A 15,305-nucleotide genomic window follows, 5' to 3' on the forward strand; every position below is an offset into this window, starting at 1 on the left:
TTCGGTTTTTGTAACCGAAGCAGTTACTTAGCTCACTGCTGCAATAAGGTATTTTAGAGAAAGGCGTTATTTTGTTTTTTAGTGATTAAAGACATGAATTAATTAAGTAAATCTCACGAACTTACCAAGTGAAATTGATATCCCATTTTTCCAACTAAGCAAAAAGTTTCTGCTATGTGTAGGTAAGACAAAACTAATACATCTTAATTTGGCCGCTCATATATTTAAAATTGTACTTGGATATTTCCTGCAAATGTAAGTAAAATACTTTAAAGTTATACAAAATAATTTATTCTATCAGAATGAACCAAAATCTAAATAGTTGGTGCTATAAAATAGTCAATCTGAAATTGAACAGTTTTTTTTATTATTGTGTAACACCTATTTTAATTTCAAAATGTGTAAAATACCCTATTGCATTGTTGTGAGTGTTAAAATTTTTTGGTCAGCTAAATGTTTTGGAAAGTGCTTCACAGACACCGTCGCACAAATCCTTAACACTGCTTCAAAATCTATGCACATTTTGATAATGATACATATAAGATATAGATAATAAATACCAATTGCATACATAAGATTGTCTACCTTACCTTGTAATGTTTAAGAATTTATCATTTTTCTACATTATAACATTTCCCAATAATTTAGAAGCCAATGAATGATAGTTTACATTTTTTTTATTATCAAAAACACGATTCCATTAATCATATGAGAAAGGCAAACTAACAAATTGTAAAATTATGACGTCGACGTATGGAAAAAAGTTCAAGAAGATCTGAATTCAACGGTGGTTTTAACGGAGTGCCGCGTGGCAGATCTTTAAAAGGCATTTATGACAATCGCCGATGGACATCCATTGCAAGATATGCCTTTTTAGGAACTTGCAAACAATCAGTTCCAATGACACTCTGCGACTCGCTTGTTGTCGAGAGTCCATTCAATGGGGGGGTCACTTATTCGCAATCCCAGCTGGAATCCAACATCCGTCAGATCTTCGAACTATGTGTATCACATGTTGGCATATCAGCTTTGCGAGTCGTTGAGCCTTTATACGTGCCTCGAAATTTTCTGTTTTACCAACAAATTACACAAATAAATGTTCCGATAAAGTTAAGGAACAATAATTACTAGATAACAAGACTTCTACTCTAAATATATTTTATTTCTCTTTATGTGTAAACGACAGTGACAAAAATACAAGTAAGAAAGAAGTAAGACACAAAGGGTGGACTTATTGCTTCTTAGTGATGTTCTTAGGTTGTGGCATGAGGCCCTTAAATGAGCTATTTTTAAACTAAATTTATATTATTTTTTGAATAACAGGTGCCAAAAAAGCTTCAATAAAATAGGTAATTGAAACTATTGGGTATTCATACGATCGCACATAACGATCAAATATAAAACAATAATGTTATATTAGCCAATAGCAGAGTACCTTATACATATATTATGTTATACTTGTAATTCTAATTGACGATATTTTTTGTGTTAATTGGACGGTTTTAAAATGTTTTGGAACTTTCTAGGCGCCATTGCTATCGGTGGACTGTAAGAGTAACCCGCCGACGTACAGCTTCGTACAAGGATGGCAGCTGTTAGCTTTGGCTGTCAGTTTGTTTGTCCCGAGGAATAACAGGCTGCTGTGGTATCTCAAGCTGCATCTCAGCAGGCATGCTGATTCTAAGTGAGTACTCTAATAATAATATAAAATCTTTATTATCAAACATATAGTTAAAAATAATTCACAATGGGCAATGACTGCCTGATATGAAAGACATATCTGAGACATTATAGAGGAGAAAGTGGTCCTCTCAATGTTTCAATGCCAATCAGCATATAACTCCTGTGTGTGCAAAATTCCATGATGATTGGTTTATTCAAAAATATATATCTGGTTCTGTATGGGAGATAAAATGCGAGACCATAGGAGCCTAAACTAACGAAAATGATTGACGAGAATGGAAGAAGCAAGGGAGATGTACAAGCAACGTAGCAACTGGAAGGATGTAATCTCTGCCTACTGTAAAGAGACGTGATGATAATGTCATCATGATCATTAGCAATCCATATTCGGCTCACTGTTGAGCACAATTCTCCTGTGAGAACGAGGTTAGGTTAAGCCTTTGTCCACCACGCTGGCCCAATGCGGATTAGCAGACTTCACACACGCACAACTGAAAAGTTGAAGGTGCATGCCCCGAATCGGATTCAAACCTACGTCTTCCGAATCGTAGTGATGATAATTTATGGATGTATTGTTAATTTTCCAGGACGGAGTGCGGTAAATACGCGGCGTACTGTTCGCGCGCGCTGGAGCGAACTCTACGCAACGGCGGGCGCACCGACAAGCCGTCGCGTATGGAGGTGCTCTCTATACTGCTCAAGAATCCCTACCACCACTGTCTACCTCACGCCATTCCTGTACACATGCTGAATAACACTTACCAGGTAACTTATAAATGGTTAACTCATGAACTGTCATATACTAATAGCCAGGTTTACCGGGCTCGGGCTATCAGTATACGGACCCTTGTGCGTTCGCATAATATGTCCACAAAAACGACAAGCTAAGATCGTTGATCCTGAGTTTTACGATATTTTTTGAAGAGTTATGATTGGTATTTTTGTTCGTTTTCTTGTTTGTTAAGCTCGTTGAGCTCAAAAATAATAATACAGCTTCAAATGTTACTTCGCCGCTTTGGTACACCAGCGAAAATTTTGGCCTAGAAGAGTGATACAAAAAATGTCTCACATCAAAAAATGTAAATTGAGAAAGAAAGATAGAATAAACATTTATTTCAAAAATTGTGCCACCCTTAACTTGTCTTAGTCTTGTCTTAACTCCTTAATAATATTGTAGTGCCTGATAACAAGACCACTTGGGCAAGTTAAAAACCAAAATTAGTCTTAATATTTTTAAAGAATATTTGTCATATCATTTAAATATGACCATTGACCAATATTCCCATTCCCCTCCAACTAGTTGAGTAAGACTGCATTAGGGGTAGTGAATACGGCAATAGACCAACGGGGCGGGGATCGAAACGCTACCAAAAAAATAAAATGTCAGCTCCGACGCACGAGTGGAGTTTACTCTTTCTGATCGAGTGTCTAACTAGGTTCATGTTGCTCCCCAGCATACACTATGCGCGCACGGTGAAAGGTGCGCAGAATAGGTTCCGCACAAAAATGTAACGCTGTTCATCGTATTTTACTGCCCATATTTGTCATACCGGAGGCTATTTATGAGAAATCGATTCTTAAGGAGTAAACTTTAAAATTGGATCATGAATTCACAAAACCAATGTTTGTATGTTCACAGGTGATAAGCTTCGATGGTTCAACCACAGTAGAGGAGTTCCTATCAACCCTGAGCACGGAGCTAGGCTGCCGGGAGTCTAGTGCTTCTGGCTTTGCTCTCTTCAGCGACGACCCCATTGAGAAGGACCTGGAACATCACATTAAACCCGACAAAAAGGTAAAGTGACATGATAAAACTCAAGTTACATGTAAGGTAATATATGTAGTAGTTAATAGCGGTTTTTGAAAACAATTCGAAACACGTAATTGAAGAATAAAACACCATTACAAAAGTTTTGTACTGAATTTTGAAGTTGTCATTTCTATCCAAATATTAAGACGGCTTTGATACTGCTAAACAAATGGTGTATTAAATATTTTGTTATTTGTAAATTTAATTTATGTAAATTAATCTTTGCACGAGTTTATATTTTGTTCGATTAAGTAACACGAAATGAGAAATATTTTAACTCTTCAAGTGCTCCGTCAATGGTCACTTTAGTTATTATTAATTAATAATGAAACACGGCTAAAACTCACGTGATACAACGGCTATGGCCGAACTGTTTCGAAATAGATCTGTCTGTCTCGAACCCATACGAGACCCTTAGTCGTGAGCTGGTTCTTGCAATGCGGCGCGATCCAAACAGTACCTTCAGTTATTCTTCTCATTTCTAATTAGATTATGCAGCATAGCTCGTTCCATAGCCCTCTGAGTCATTCTGAGCTTCCCTTACAAAACGCTAATTTTATATGTAAGAACCTAATATTTTGTATTAGTAAAACTCGACCAATAAAACCTTCGTCTATTCCAGTTATCTTTGATATTTTACTCGATCAATAAAACCTTCGTCTATTCTACTTATCTTTGATATTTTACTCGATCAATAAAACCTTCGTCTATTTCAGTTATCTTTGATATTTTACTCGATCAATAAAACCTTCGTCTATTCCAGTTATCTTTGATATTTTACTCAATAAATAAAACCTTCGTCTATTTCAGTCACCTTTGATATTTTACTCGATCAATAAAACCTTCGTCTATTCCAGTTATCTTTGATATTTTACTCGATCAATAAAACCTTCGTCTATTCCAGTTATCTTTGATATATTACTCGATCAATAAAACCTTCGTCTATTCCAGTTATCTTTGATATTTTACTTGATCAATAAAACCTTCGTCTATTCCAGTTATCTTTGATATTTTACTCGATCAATAAAACCTTCGTCTATTTCAGTTATCTTTGATATTTTACTTGATCAATAAAACCTTCGTCTATTTCAGTTATCTTTGATATTTTACTCGATCAATAAAACCTTCGTCTATTTCAGTCATGTTTGATATTTTACTCGATCAATAAAACCTTCGTCTATTTCAGTTGTCTTTGATATTTTACTCGATCAATAAAACCGTCGTCTATTTCAGCTATCTTTGATATTTACCTCGACCAATAAAACCTTCGTCTATTTCAGTTATGTGACGTGATATCGAAATGGGAGACGGCGCTGCGAGAGAAGGGCTCCGGCAAGTTCGAGAACTCGCGCGTCATCCGACTGACGTACCGCAACCGATTGTACTTCAAGAACTCCATACGCACTGAGACGGACAAGGAGAGATTGTTACTCTGCTACCAGGTTAACCAACAAGGTAAAAGAAGTAATTAAAAAAAAGAGTAAAATAATTAAAAAAAATTAAGCTTGTGTGGCAGTGGAATGCCAAGAATACTTTACGCAAAAATTAATTAAAATTTAATTAATTGGAAATCAAAATCAAATCAAAAATCATTTATTTCAAATAGGCTCAGTTTACAAGCACTTTTGACACGTCAATTTACTATTTGTAAAAATTCTACCACCGGTTCGGAATGCAGGTTCTGTTGAGGAGAAACCGGCAAGAAACTCAACAGTTGCTCTTTTTAAAAAAACATACGGTATTATAATTTACAATTGATGACAACATTACAATTTCTTAAAGTTTTACTACCTGTGTGAAGGTTGACGCTGATCCAATGGGCTCCAAGCGCCTTTATCTTTAAGGAACTCATCAATGGTGTAGTAACCTCGACTAAGTAAATGTGTTTTTAACACATTGCTTAAAGTTGTGCATTGGCAGGTCCATCAGTCTTGGGATCTTGTTATAGAAGAGTACACCCAAACCTACATGAGATTTTTTTACTCTTTGGAGACGATATGCAGAAATAACTAACTTATGCCCGTGTCAATTAAGACGTAGGTTTTTATCTCCTTTTCGTTTGTACAAATTAATATTTCGTCTTACATAAACTATACTGTTATATATATATATATATTTACAATACAAATTGTAATTTTGAAAATTGCTTTCAGTGGTCGCGGGAAGGTTCCCCGTGACGCGGGAGCTAGCGGCTGAGCTGGGGGCTCTAATGGCTCAACTGGACATGGGCGACTATTCCGCCTCCAACACGCAACACAACCAACCGCTCGCGCACAGGTTCTACCCCTACCGGTATAGAGCCGGCCTCAACAACGACGAGCTTAGGTGAGACAACTGATGTGCCTAAATTGTGTAAAAGCAATAGGTATTATACATACATCTGAATAACCGCAAGACCTTTAAAAATTGCACGGAGGTAGATGTCCATTTTAAACTCAATGCCCAATAATGATCACGCTGGGTACATACGAGTATTTCGACAAACCGATGAATACAGTTCCACGTTGATAGAATGGAGGATCTACATAAGAAAGTGTTGGCTGACTCCTCAATAGGTCACTTCACGCTGCTAGTTGCGTTAGTGATTTTGTGCGATAATGTTTTGCGTTGTAATTATTGATCATAAATTGTTTAGGGGAGGTGAGTGTTGATACATTCTAAAGGGATCCCTTAGACCTACACCCAAAGTCACAAGTCCTGGGATCTGCTCGAGGTGTTTCCTCTACCACCAAATTATGGTACAATCACTGTCGTTATTAGACCTGCTGGATGCTGGCTCGAGACTTTAATGTTTGAAAGTCCTTGCTAATCTTACACCTATGGTACATCAGTGGACATCCTATCGATCGATCGGCTGATAATGTTATGATCAACATTATCAGCCGATGAAAGTATACTGATGGTTATTTAAGGAAATAAGGAACATGCATATATTTTTTATATTTATAATTGATTTCTGTGGCGCTAACATGAACGATAATCAACCATTCGCTACCTCTTTCATTGCATTGTTACGAAAGAGATTACACAACTCTGACGCCATTGGACGAAATTTTGTCTATACTTCTATTCACTGGTCGCACCAGTGATATTGCAAAAGTTACAATTATAAGAGGAAATTTGCTACAACATAAACACTAAGACTACATATAACAGATTGTGCTTATCCTAAATGTTGACGTTATTTCCTTTACAGAGACGTTGAAGAAAAGCTCCGCTCGAAGTGGGTAGCGCTGAAGGGACGGAGTACCGCCGACTGTGTTCGGATATACCTCAATTGTACGAGGAAATGGCCTTTCTTTGGTGCCACGCTGTTTCAGGCCCGGGTAAGCAATAAACAAAATTATATACTTCTCATCAAAAAAATCGAAACAATCCGCCTCAACAGCACTGGCTGGCTGTTTCGATTTTTTTTGATGAGAAGTATATATTGAGCGCTAGATAGATCTTGGTTTTATGACGATTCTTTTAACGATAAAAGTTCACATGCTCCTTAGTCTACGAAAGATTATGGATATTATAAATGTTACCTTGTCATTCTTGATGAGAATCAACACTCAAACCACTAAACAATAAAAAAAAATCGGTTGTCTGTAAACGGTTTTGTCGGTTTATTGACGATAGTTGACAACGTCATAACAAAATACTAATGGAATGTTTGCATTTTTCAAAAGAAAATGTTCGATTTTCTAAATTCTGTTTATTAATCTTCATAGACCAGAATATACTTAATTTCTTGTCTAAAAAAAGTTGGCAACCCTAGAGCGAGGGAACGACGCATGACGTCATCTTCTTTCGAACGTGCAGCTGGCTTTATCGAATTATAAGACGTTGTCACGTCAAAAAAAATGCACCATGTTCACTTTTTAGGGCTCACCAAGAAAGCGTTGAGGAAATTATAATCGATAAGTTAATAAAAGTTAGGTTAAGGCATAATGAATTTGTTTATTAAATTACCTTTTTCACAAGCACTTATAAAGCCTTGTCTGCCATGAGATTAACCTTGAAAATGGGTCCAGTAATTCGTCAAAAGTAGAAATTTCACCTCAATTTTGCTTACATTTTCAGATAAAACAACCGGACCTCTCAATGGTGTGGCTGGCGGTCTCCGAAGAGGGGGTCACGGTGTTAGAGCTGGCGTCCATGTCAGTCATCGGCAGATACGCCCTTAACTCCATAGGACTGTTCGGAGGGCTGCAGGACGATCTGATGATGCTGATCGACGCCGAGGACGCGACCAGTCCCGTACACAAGATGTTGATCAGTCTCAATAAGCCAAAAGTGAGTATAAAATTCAAAAATTCGAAATTCATTTATTTCAATTAGGCTTAGTTTAGTTTACAAGCACTTTTGAAACGTCAAGTTATTAGTTATACGCTTACGTCTCCGCGACACGTATCGGTCTGGGACGTTAAAAAAAACGAGAAGATAGATGATGAATTGTACTGTTTTTAGTCGTCGTCATCAACCCATATTCGGCTCACTGCTGAGCTCGAGTCTCCTCTCAGAATGAGAGGGGTAAGGCCAATAGCCCACCACGCTGGCCCAATGCGGATTGGCAGACTTCACACACGCAGAGAATTAAGAAAATTCTCTGGTATGCAGGTTTCCTCACGATGTTTTCCTTCACCGATTGAGACACGTGATATTTAATTTCTTAAAATGCACACAACTGAAAAGTTGGAGGTGCATGCCCCGGACCGGATTCGAACCCACACCCTCCGGAAGCGGAGGCAGAGATCATATCCACTGGGCTGTCACGGCTCTACTGTTTTTAGTACATTTACACTTTTAATTCACAGATGGCAGAGCTAACCCATCTAATAGCGGACTACAAGAACGCTCTACTACGCACCGGCGGCACGGGCACTCCGCAGATGAACTCTCTAACCCGCAACGGGAGCCATCGCTCCGTGCGCAAACCCCCCTCAACCCTCCCACACTCCACCCCGTCGACCCTCCCCCATCCCCTCACGACATCACATCACACACATCATCACAACACTCTCAACTCCCATGCAACAACAATGACCTTAGGGTCCGATAGGAATGCAACACTAACACTTAGCTCTCATACATCTACGTTTAACCAACATATAGAAGCGAGGGTGTTGTCACACGGACAGCCGGACATATTGAAGTCGACCCCCGACCATCACAGAAGTGAAAAGAAGAGAAGTCACACCCAAGACAGTGGAGTCGCGTGATTCAGGCTGTAAGTCGGGACGTGTGAAGTGACTTTATAAGTGTCGGTGAGTGTAACACGGCTGTTTTATAATGTTAGCGTTTATGTGTGCGGTTATTTTTTTTATTTGATTACTCGTTCAGAGCTACCTCGTTGTGGATTGAGTCTTAAATCATGGTTAGCATGTAGTGTTGATAATATTTTATCGATATACCTAACCTGAAGGCCTATTCACAATATCGATAATATGCTGTACAACACTACATGCTGTTGTAACTTTCGTGCAAGCTTAGTGTTAATGTTTTTTTTAATTTCTGATATCGCGAATTTTTCTTTTTTTTGAAAATGATGAAAAAATATGACTTAATAAATATAAATTTAGCCAATTTTTCTGTTATTTTCTGAATTAAATTTAGAATTCTGTATTATATTTAGGTTGTTGATTGGTTTGTGATTAAAAATAGCTTTCGCCTTAGTTGAGATTTTTTTTCTTTTTACACTTTTTTTTTTGACAATTGTCTATATGGAATAACAAATGACATGAAAAATGACATAATAATAATAAACAAATATTATTATTAATTGAATATGTGAAAATATGTTGTTTATTAACATGTAAAACAGTTGTGTTATATTAAAAACTTAATAATAACGAAAAATACCATTCCCGTACTAACGCGATCATTTTAAATATACCTCATATTAAGTAGCGTTCTAACGAGTCAACATTTTATATAATTGGCTTGTATTTTAGTTTAATTCTTTATTTTTTAAGATCAAAAACGTGATGAAATATTATGCGGCCAGCCGTCTGTTATAAAACTGTCATTTGGAGAAAGTTATTTTCCTATATATATTTTTCTGGAAAGATCTTGATTTGATTACCAGTTGAACTTGACTAAGTTGTTTTTTCCGAATTGATTTGATGATCTGATCTGACGAGGTTCTGATTGGTGTAGCACCGTACTGCCAAGCGGTTTAGCGTTCCAGTACGATAAATCTGTCAGAACTATACGGTATAAAAAAAACAGTTAAACCATCTTAGACTACAATCGCATCTGACATTAAGTGACGACGATTGCAGTTAATCTGTAACTTACGAGCATTAATTACAATTACAAGTTTTTCAATACAAACATACAGTAAGAATACATATACAAAATTATATTTACATACGAGTAAAGCTATACAAAATTTTGTTTGCGGACAACCGCGCGGCTGACCGCAGTGAGAATAACCGCAACGCGTATTACTTATAAGTTGACAACGGTAGCTTAAATCGCTTCAAGAGCTTACATTTTGTGAAAGAATTTTTTACACAACGCAATCCGACCGCTTTTAGGTAAAAGTAGCCAATTATATACAGGATAGTTTTACATGAGTCCGTATGAGATTGTTACAAACATTGAGATAAATCCAAAATATCACTAAGATACAACTAAATCACTTAGATAAAACTTAAACTAAAAAGGACGATGGGTCTACCTCGAATTTTATATATTTAAAGTAACTCCACTTTAAGTGGTTATTCCATTACAAATTTACCTAGGTCATCGAGATTCTGGCAATTTCTTAGGATTTGTCCTATTTTTTTTTTATAATATTACAAAAGACTTATTTAAATTCTTCAAGCCGTACTCGAGTTATAACCTAACTAACAGCTATTCATTTTTATTTAACATTGTACAATGATTAATTTCTAATTACTATCATATTTAAAAAATGGTGATGTAAGGTTGAAAAATCGGTCGAATATCGCGGCTAGCTTTGAAAGTTGTCATTCAAACTCAAAAAAAAAAAACATTTGGATAAGAATGTTTTTGGTGATATTTTTGGATTTTCAACTAATATTTTTAGATGAGTTATCTAAATAATTGACTACGGACACTTGGCATTATGTATGCAGAAATTAATTATGTGCTTATTATATTGAAATTGGTCAACAAACAGAAACACAGAATACATTATTATGTATTCTCTATTGAGAATAAATATAATTTAATTAAATATGTGTAATATAATTTAATTTAATTTACACATATTTAATAATTGTAATTTTTATAATTGCAATTTTACCATACCGGGACAAGCGGGTTGATTTGAAACATTTCATATGTGATATGCCAATTAATTATCAAAATGTTCAGTTTGTTGGTAAATTCAAAGAATTAGCTTCAACTGGTAAATTAAAAGCATTCTTTATTTTAATAAAACTCGTAAATACATATTTTGAAACGTTAATATACAATCTCGCAAATATCTAATACAAAAAATCTAGCTCTTTCAAATACAATACTTCTAATGTCTGGCCGCTCAGAGATTGCGTTTCTGACAGTTCGTGATCAAATGGGCGATGTAACTTCAAACTGGCGTACAAGGTTGATCTGCGCTCTTTCAAGGTTATGCCAACTGCTAGTCTTTGTAGTGATGACACAAAAAACGAGGCACTTGTAACTAAATATCACGACCTATCAGAAATGCAATCTCTGAGCGGTCGGATATTAATAAACTTGACTTATAGGATGTGTTTTTTAGAAAGTCAAGTAAACAAAAATTATTTTATATGACCAATTTGAATATAATGCCCACGATATGAATCCTTATATACATTATACATATGTGCAGGGTATAATTAAATATGCTATGTAGTGGTCGAGTAGTTGTAGTATTTAAACTTCTACGACATAGTAATGTGTAGTATTTCCAAAGATATAAATAAATTAGCGTCGTATGACAATGATTTTATAACTGAAGGGCATAGCTGGGCACCGTTAATCAAATAGTTAACTTTGTTAATCGTTAATCCGCTACAAAAAAAGTTAGCTTCGTTAAACGTTAAAGCGTTACATTCCGGAAGAATTAACGCAAGTTAATGTTAATCGTTAATCCGTTAATATGACTGGTTAATATTGCATTTTTATATCATTGTGTGAGATCTACATTGGAAAAATAAGGGTGAACACTGGGGAAAAGTGCCATAAGTTGATTTTATCTATAATTTTAACATAAATATAGTAATTTGTTGATTTCTTTGAAAAAAATTCTTTCATCATTTCTTACTTGTCTAAGCCTGTTAATCGCGTTGCGCGGTAAATAGTAGGCATTGGATTAACGATTAACGGACTTCTGCATATTAACGGAAGTTAACGGGTCCGTTAACATTTTTAAAAGTTAACTTAAAAGTTAATCCGTTAATCAAAATGTTAACTTCGTTAATTAACGATTAACGGGTTAACGAGTTAATGCCCAGCTATGCTGAAGGGATTTTGTGGTGTGAATTCAGTCTATACAAAACTTTGTCTTTAAAGATCGTGCGCAACTTATTGTTATGTCATGCCTACGGTCTCCGTGGCGCAGTGGTATGCGCGGTGGATTTACAAGACGGAGGTCTTGGGTTCGATCCCCGGCTGGGCCGATTGAGGTTTTCTTGAATGGAAGCTTCGGCCGTGGCTTGTTACCACCCCTGCGGCAAAAGACGCCAAGCAAATCCTTCTAATAAATTAGCTCGCTTCCATTTTAGATAACATCATCTCTTACCATTAGGTAAGATTGTAGTCATGAGCTAACTGTTAAAAATAAAAGTTATATCGTCTATCCGAGGAAGTATTAAAATATTATTGAATAAAAAGTATTATAAAGAAAGAATCTTTCCTACGCATCTTCCCACCCAAGGCAAGGCAAGGCCAATAAGTTACGTTCGATCTAACGATGTGAATGATACGAATGACTTTGTTTTTTATATCATATGATCTGCAACGAATCTCTTGTATATATTATAAACTAAAACGACATTAATTTTGTAACATTTGTCTATTTCGCGACTTGAGAGTGCTAATTGCATTATGTTTACAACAATGGTTTTCTTCGCGTTTCGATGCGTCTTGCTACCATAGTCTGCGGCTAGCTTTAGACGAATATCGTTTTATATCGGTGTACTCGAATAATATAGTTTATTGTGCATTTTTTGCATATTATTAGAATAAACAACAAATATTTATTATATATGACTTGAGTATACTACGTTTCATAATTAGAGACCGAAATTTACACAACTGGCAACAACTGTTAAGAAAAATAATAATTTTTATAAATAATAAAAATAGTGTTACCAGCTTCTCTTACTATGTTACAATAATAATTATTATGTAATTATTTTGCACAATGCATGAAGATCTAAGTTAGGTATTTAAATAAATGTATAGGTAACATTTAAGAAATTTTACAATTGATTAATTAATAACTGACCTGTGTGTGACCCTATTGGGCGATGTACCGCCTCTGTATGAAATCTGTCTGTATTAAACCAAAGAAGTACGAGATTAACTTAGCATTCTAATAAACTGGTTAATTTGTATGAGATTTGCATCACATGTGAATAAAAATATAAAAAATGTATAATATTTATTGACATTGCATAGCAAGTATGTAATTTAAACGATCCACGTTCCTTGCTATCACTGAAATCAAAATTTTTTGACACTCAAAAACATAAGACAGAACTTAAACATAAATAAAGAAAGAGCTGTAAAAAAAAGTTAATCAAAAATAATATATTCATGTCCAAAGACAAGAAATAAATATCAAAAAACATTCTTCATTGTGTGTTAGAGTAGCATCGAAAATGGGCTAATCGTAAAGAGCTACATATAAAAATGGCGACTAATTAGATGTAGTTTTCTAAATAGTAGAATTCATTGTCCATATTGTTAAAAAAAGTATTAATTGTATTTCGACCAAATCGCTTCGTAGGCCGAACCGAACGGGTATTTAATATGCGATTGTAGCTTGAAATTCTAGTGTAAAATAATCTAGACCTTGGGTATCTTTTTGAGTATAAAATATAAAATGCATATGTTTTAAAAGTTTCTGTTGTCATAAAATTCTGATAATACCGAAATGTCAAAATCGACATGTCAATTATATTTAGATATGTCAACATTATTAATATTTTTACATAAAATCCAAGTTTACATTAAGTAAATTGCCAATTTTGGATCATATTTAGAAATAATTTATACTCGAAAACTTCATACCAAGGTTTAGAGAGATATTTTTACAAGTCAGCAGAAGTTACATTGGAGTTAATAATTCATTAACTTGACTAATATATCTATATGAAACTACAACTTTTTCAATACTCCATTGTAACTCTGTTCACTTGAAAACCTACATATAAAATGTGATTCAAAATGGTGTAATTGATGTAACTTACATTTTTGACAGTTTAGTAATAGCTTACTGTCAAAAACGAAGCTTCGTTACAAATTACCCCACTTTAATGCAGAAATCCCAAACTGCAAATCCATTGCCAGATATGCGCATAAAGCTGGTAAAATGGGGTATTAAAAAAGATTGTAAATATAAATACTTGTATCTTGATAAGGGTGTATATGATAATGGTCGTAATTTAGGCGCTTAGTATTTTTTTTTATATTAGACTTGGTAATTTGGCAGTTTGGGATTCTCTGAACTATTGAGGAGATAACTGATGAAAAGTTGCTATCTGCAATCTTCTTTAGAACTCAATCCAAGACTACGTACAGTTGTTCTGCTATTGAAATCTGTATGATATTGACAACCTAACTATAGAATTTGTGACGTCATATCATACATATCTATATAATAAAGTATATTTTAACAAAGAAAACTGTGTTTGATAGTCTTGGATTGTTTCCCCAATCTAGTTATTGGTGTTCCTAAATGTATAATTTTGTAAGGTCTAAAATCGCGTATTTGTTACTCCCAGTTCGTGCGAAGTTCTGATCTTATAGAAGTTTCCAAGTGTTCCATATTATAACAATTAAATATTTTTAAAAAAATTTGGGATTTAAAATCGAATCCTTAGATATTCCTTAGATATTTTTTTAAATAAAAAAAGCGAATTTTTTTTACTTTTTTACTTTGATTGTCAGTCACTTTATCAGGTCGTAAATTTGTAGTAAAAGTTAATTTTTATTTATTTATTATTTAAAAATGTTTTACATGGCATTGGCAACTTCTAAAAAATTAGACCTTAACTTTGAGCTCGCAAGTGATAAAATATCTCAACTGCACTTTTTGCATAACACGAAAAAATAATAAACTGTTGATATTATTGTGTATAGAATATATTATTATAACTAATTACGTATGTTTTTTAGTAGAACTTGTTTTGTGTTTTCTTATGTAATATTTTTTAATGTTATCTGTGTAGGAAATAAAGCTAAATTAGGTTGTAAATCAATCAATAATAATTTAAGTATTTATTTGTTTGATTTTTTTATGTAATTTTTTGATGATATTATTATGTAATTTTGGTTGTTAATTAGAAATTGGTTTACTGGTACTTTTATAATTTTTTTACATTTTGTTGAGAGGCCTAATGCGATGTGATTTTTTATGGCCTAAGTTTTTTGTATGATTGAATTTGGAATTTGGACGAATTTTTTTAAGATGCAACAATAAACGTATTATCGAAGCGATCGTTTTTGTTTTATTCTTAACTACCCCAGAGAGATTCACTGACAATTTGAAATAAATTTTGAATTTGCTTTACAATAATGTCAAAACGTTTTTTTTATGTTTTACAAGTTAGTCCTACAATCTCACCTGATGGTAAGTGATGATCTAAGATGGAAACGGGCTATC

General features: G+C 34.5%; 1 protein-coding gene across 13 annotated transcripts in view; it reads left to right on the top strand.

Moving 5' to 3' along the window:
- Nucleotides 1-15,140, top strand: part of LOC112057842 (uncharacterized protein CG43867) — a 408,406-nt gene extending 393,266 nt beyond the window's left edge. For all 13 annotated transcript variants that reach the window (XM_052886261.1, XM_052886262.1, XM_052886265.1 and 10 more), the window contains 8 exons: nt 1,527-1,684; nt 2,271-2,448; nt 3,323-3,478; nt 4,774-4,948; nt 5,647-5,818; nt 6,690-6,819; nt 7,562-7,774; nt 8,296-15,140. In XM_052886261.1, the coding sequence (XP_052742221.1) occupies nt 1,527-1,684; nt 2,271-2,448; nt 3,323-3,478; nt 4,774-4,948; nt 5,647-5,818; nt 6,690-6,819; nt 7,562-7,774; nt 8,296-8,700 (1,587 nt within the window). In that variant the 3' untranslated portion in view covers nt 8,701-15,140. The remainder of the gene's footprint in view (nt 1-1,526; nt 1,685-2,270; nt 2,449-3,322; nt 3,479-4,773; nt 4,949-5,646; nt 5,819-6,689; nt 6,820-7,561; nt 7,775-8,295) is intronic.
- The last annotated feature ends 165 nt before the right edge of the window (nt 15,141-15,305 follow it).

This window comes from Bicyclus anynana, chromosome 16 (assembly GCF_947172395.1).
Source record: "Bicyclus anynana chromosome 16, ilBicAnyn1.1, whole genome shotgun sequence".
In the NCBI taxonomy this organism is placed as follows: domain Eukaryota; kingdom Metazoa; phylum Arthropoda; class Insecta; order Lepidoptera; family Nymphalidae; genus Bicyclus; species Bicyclus anynana.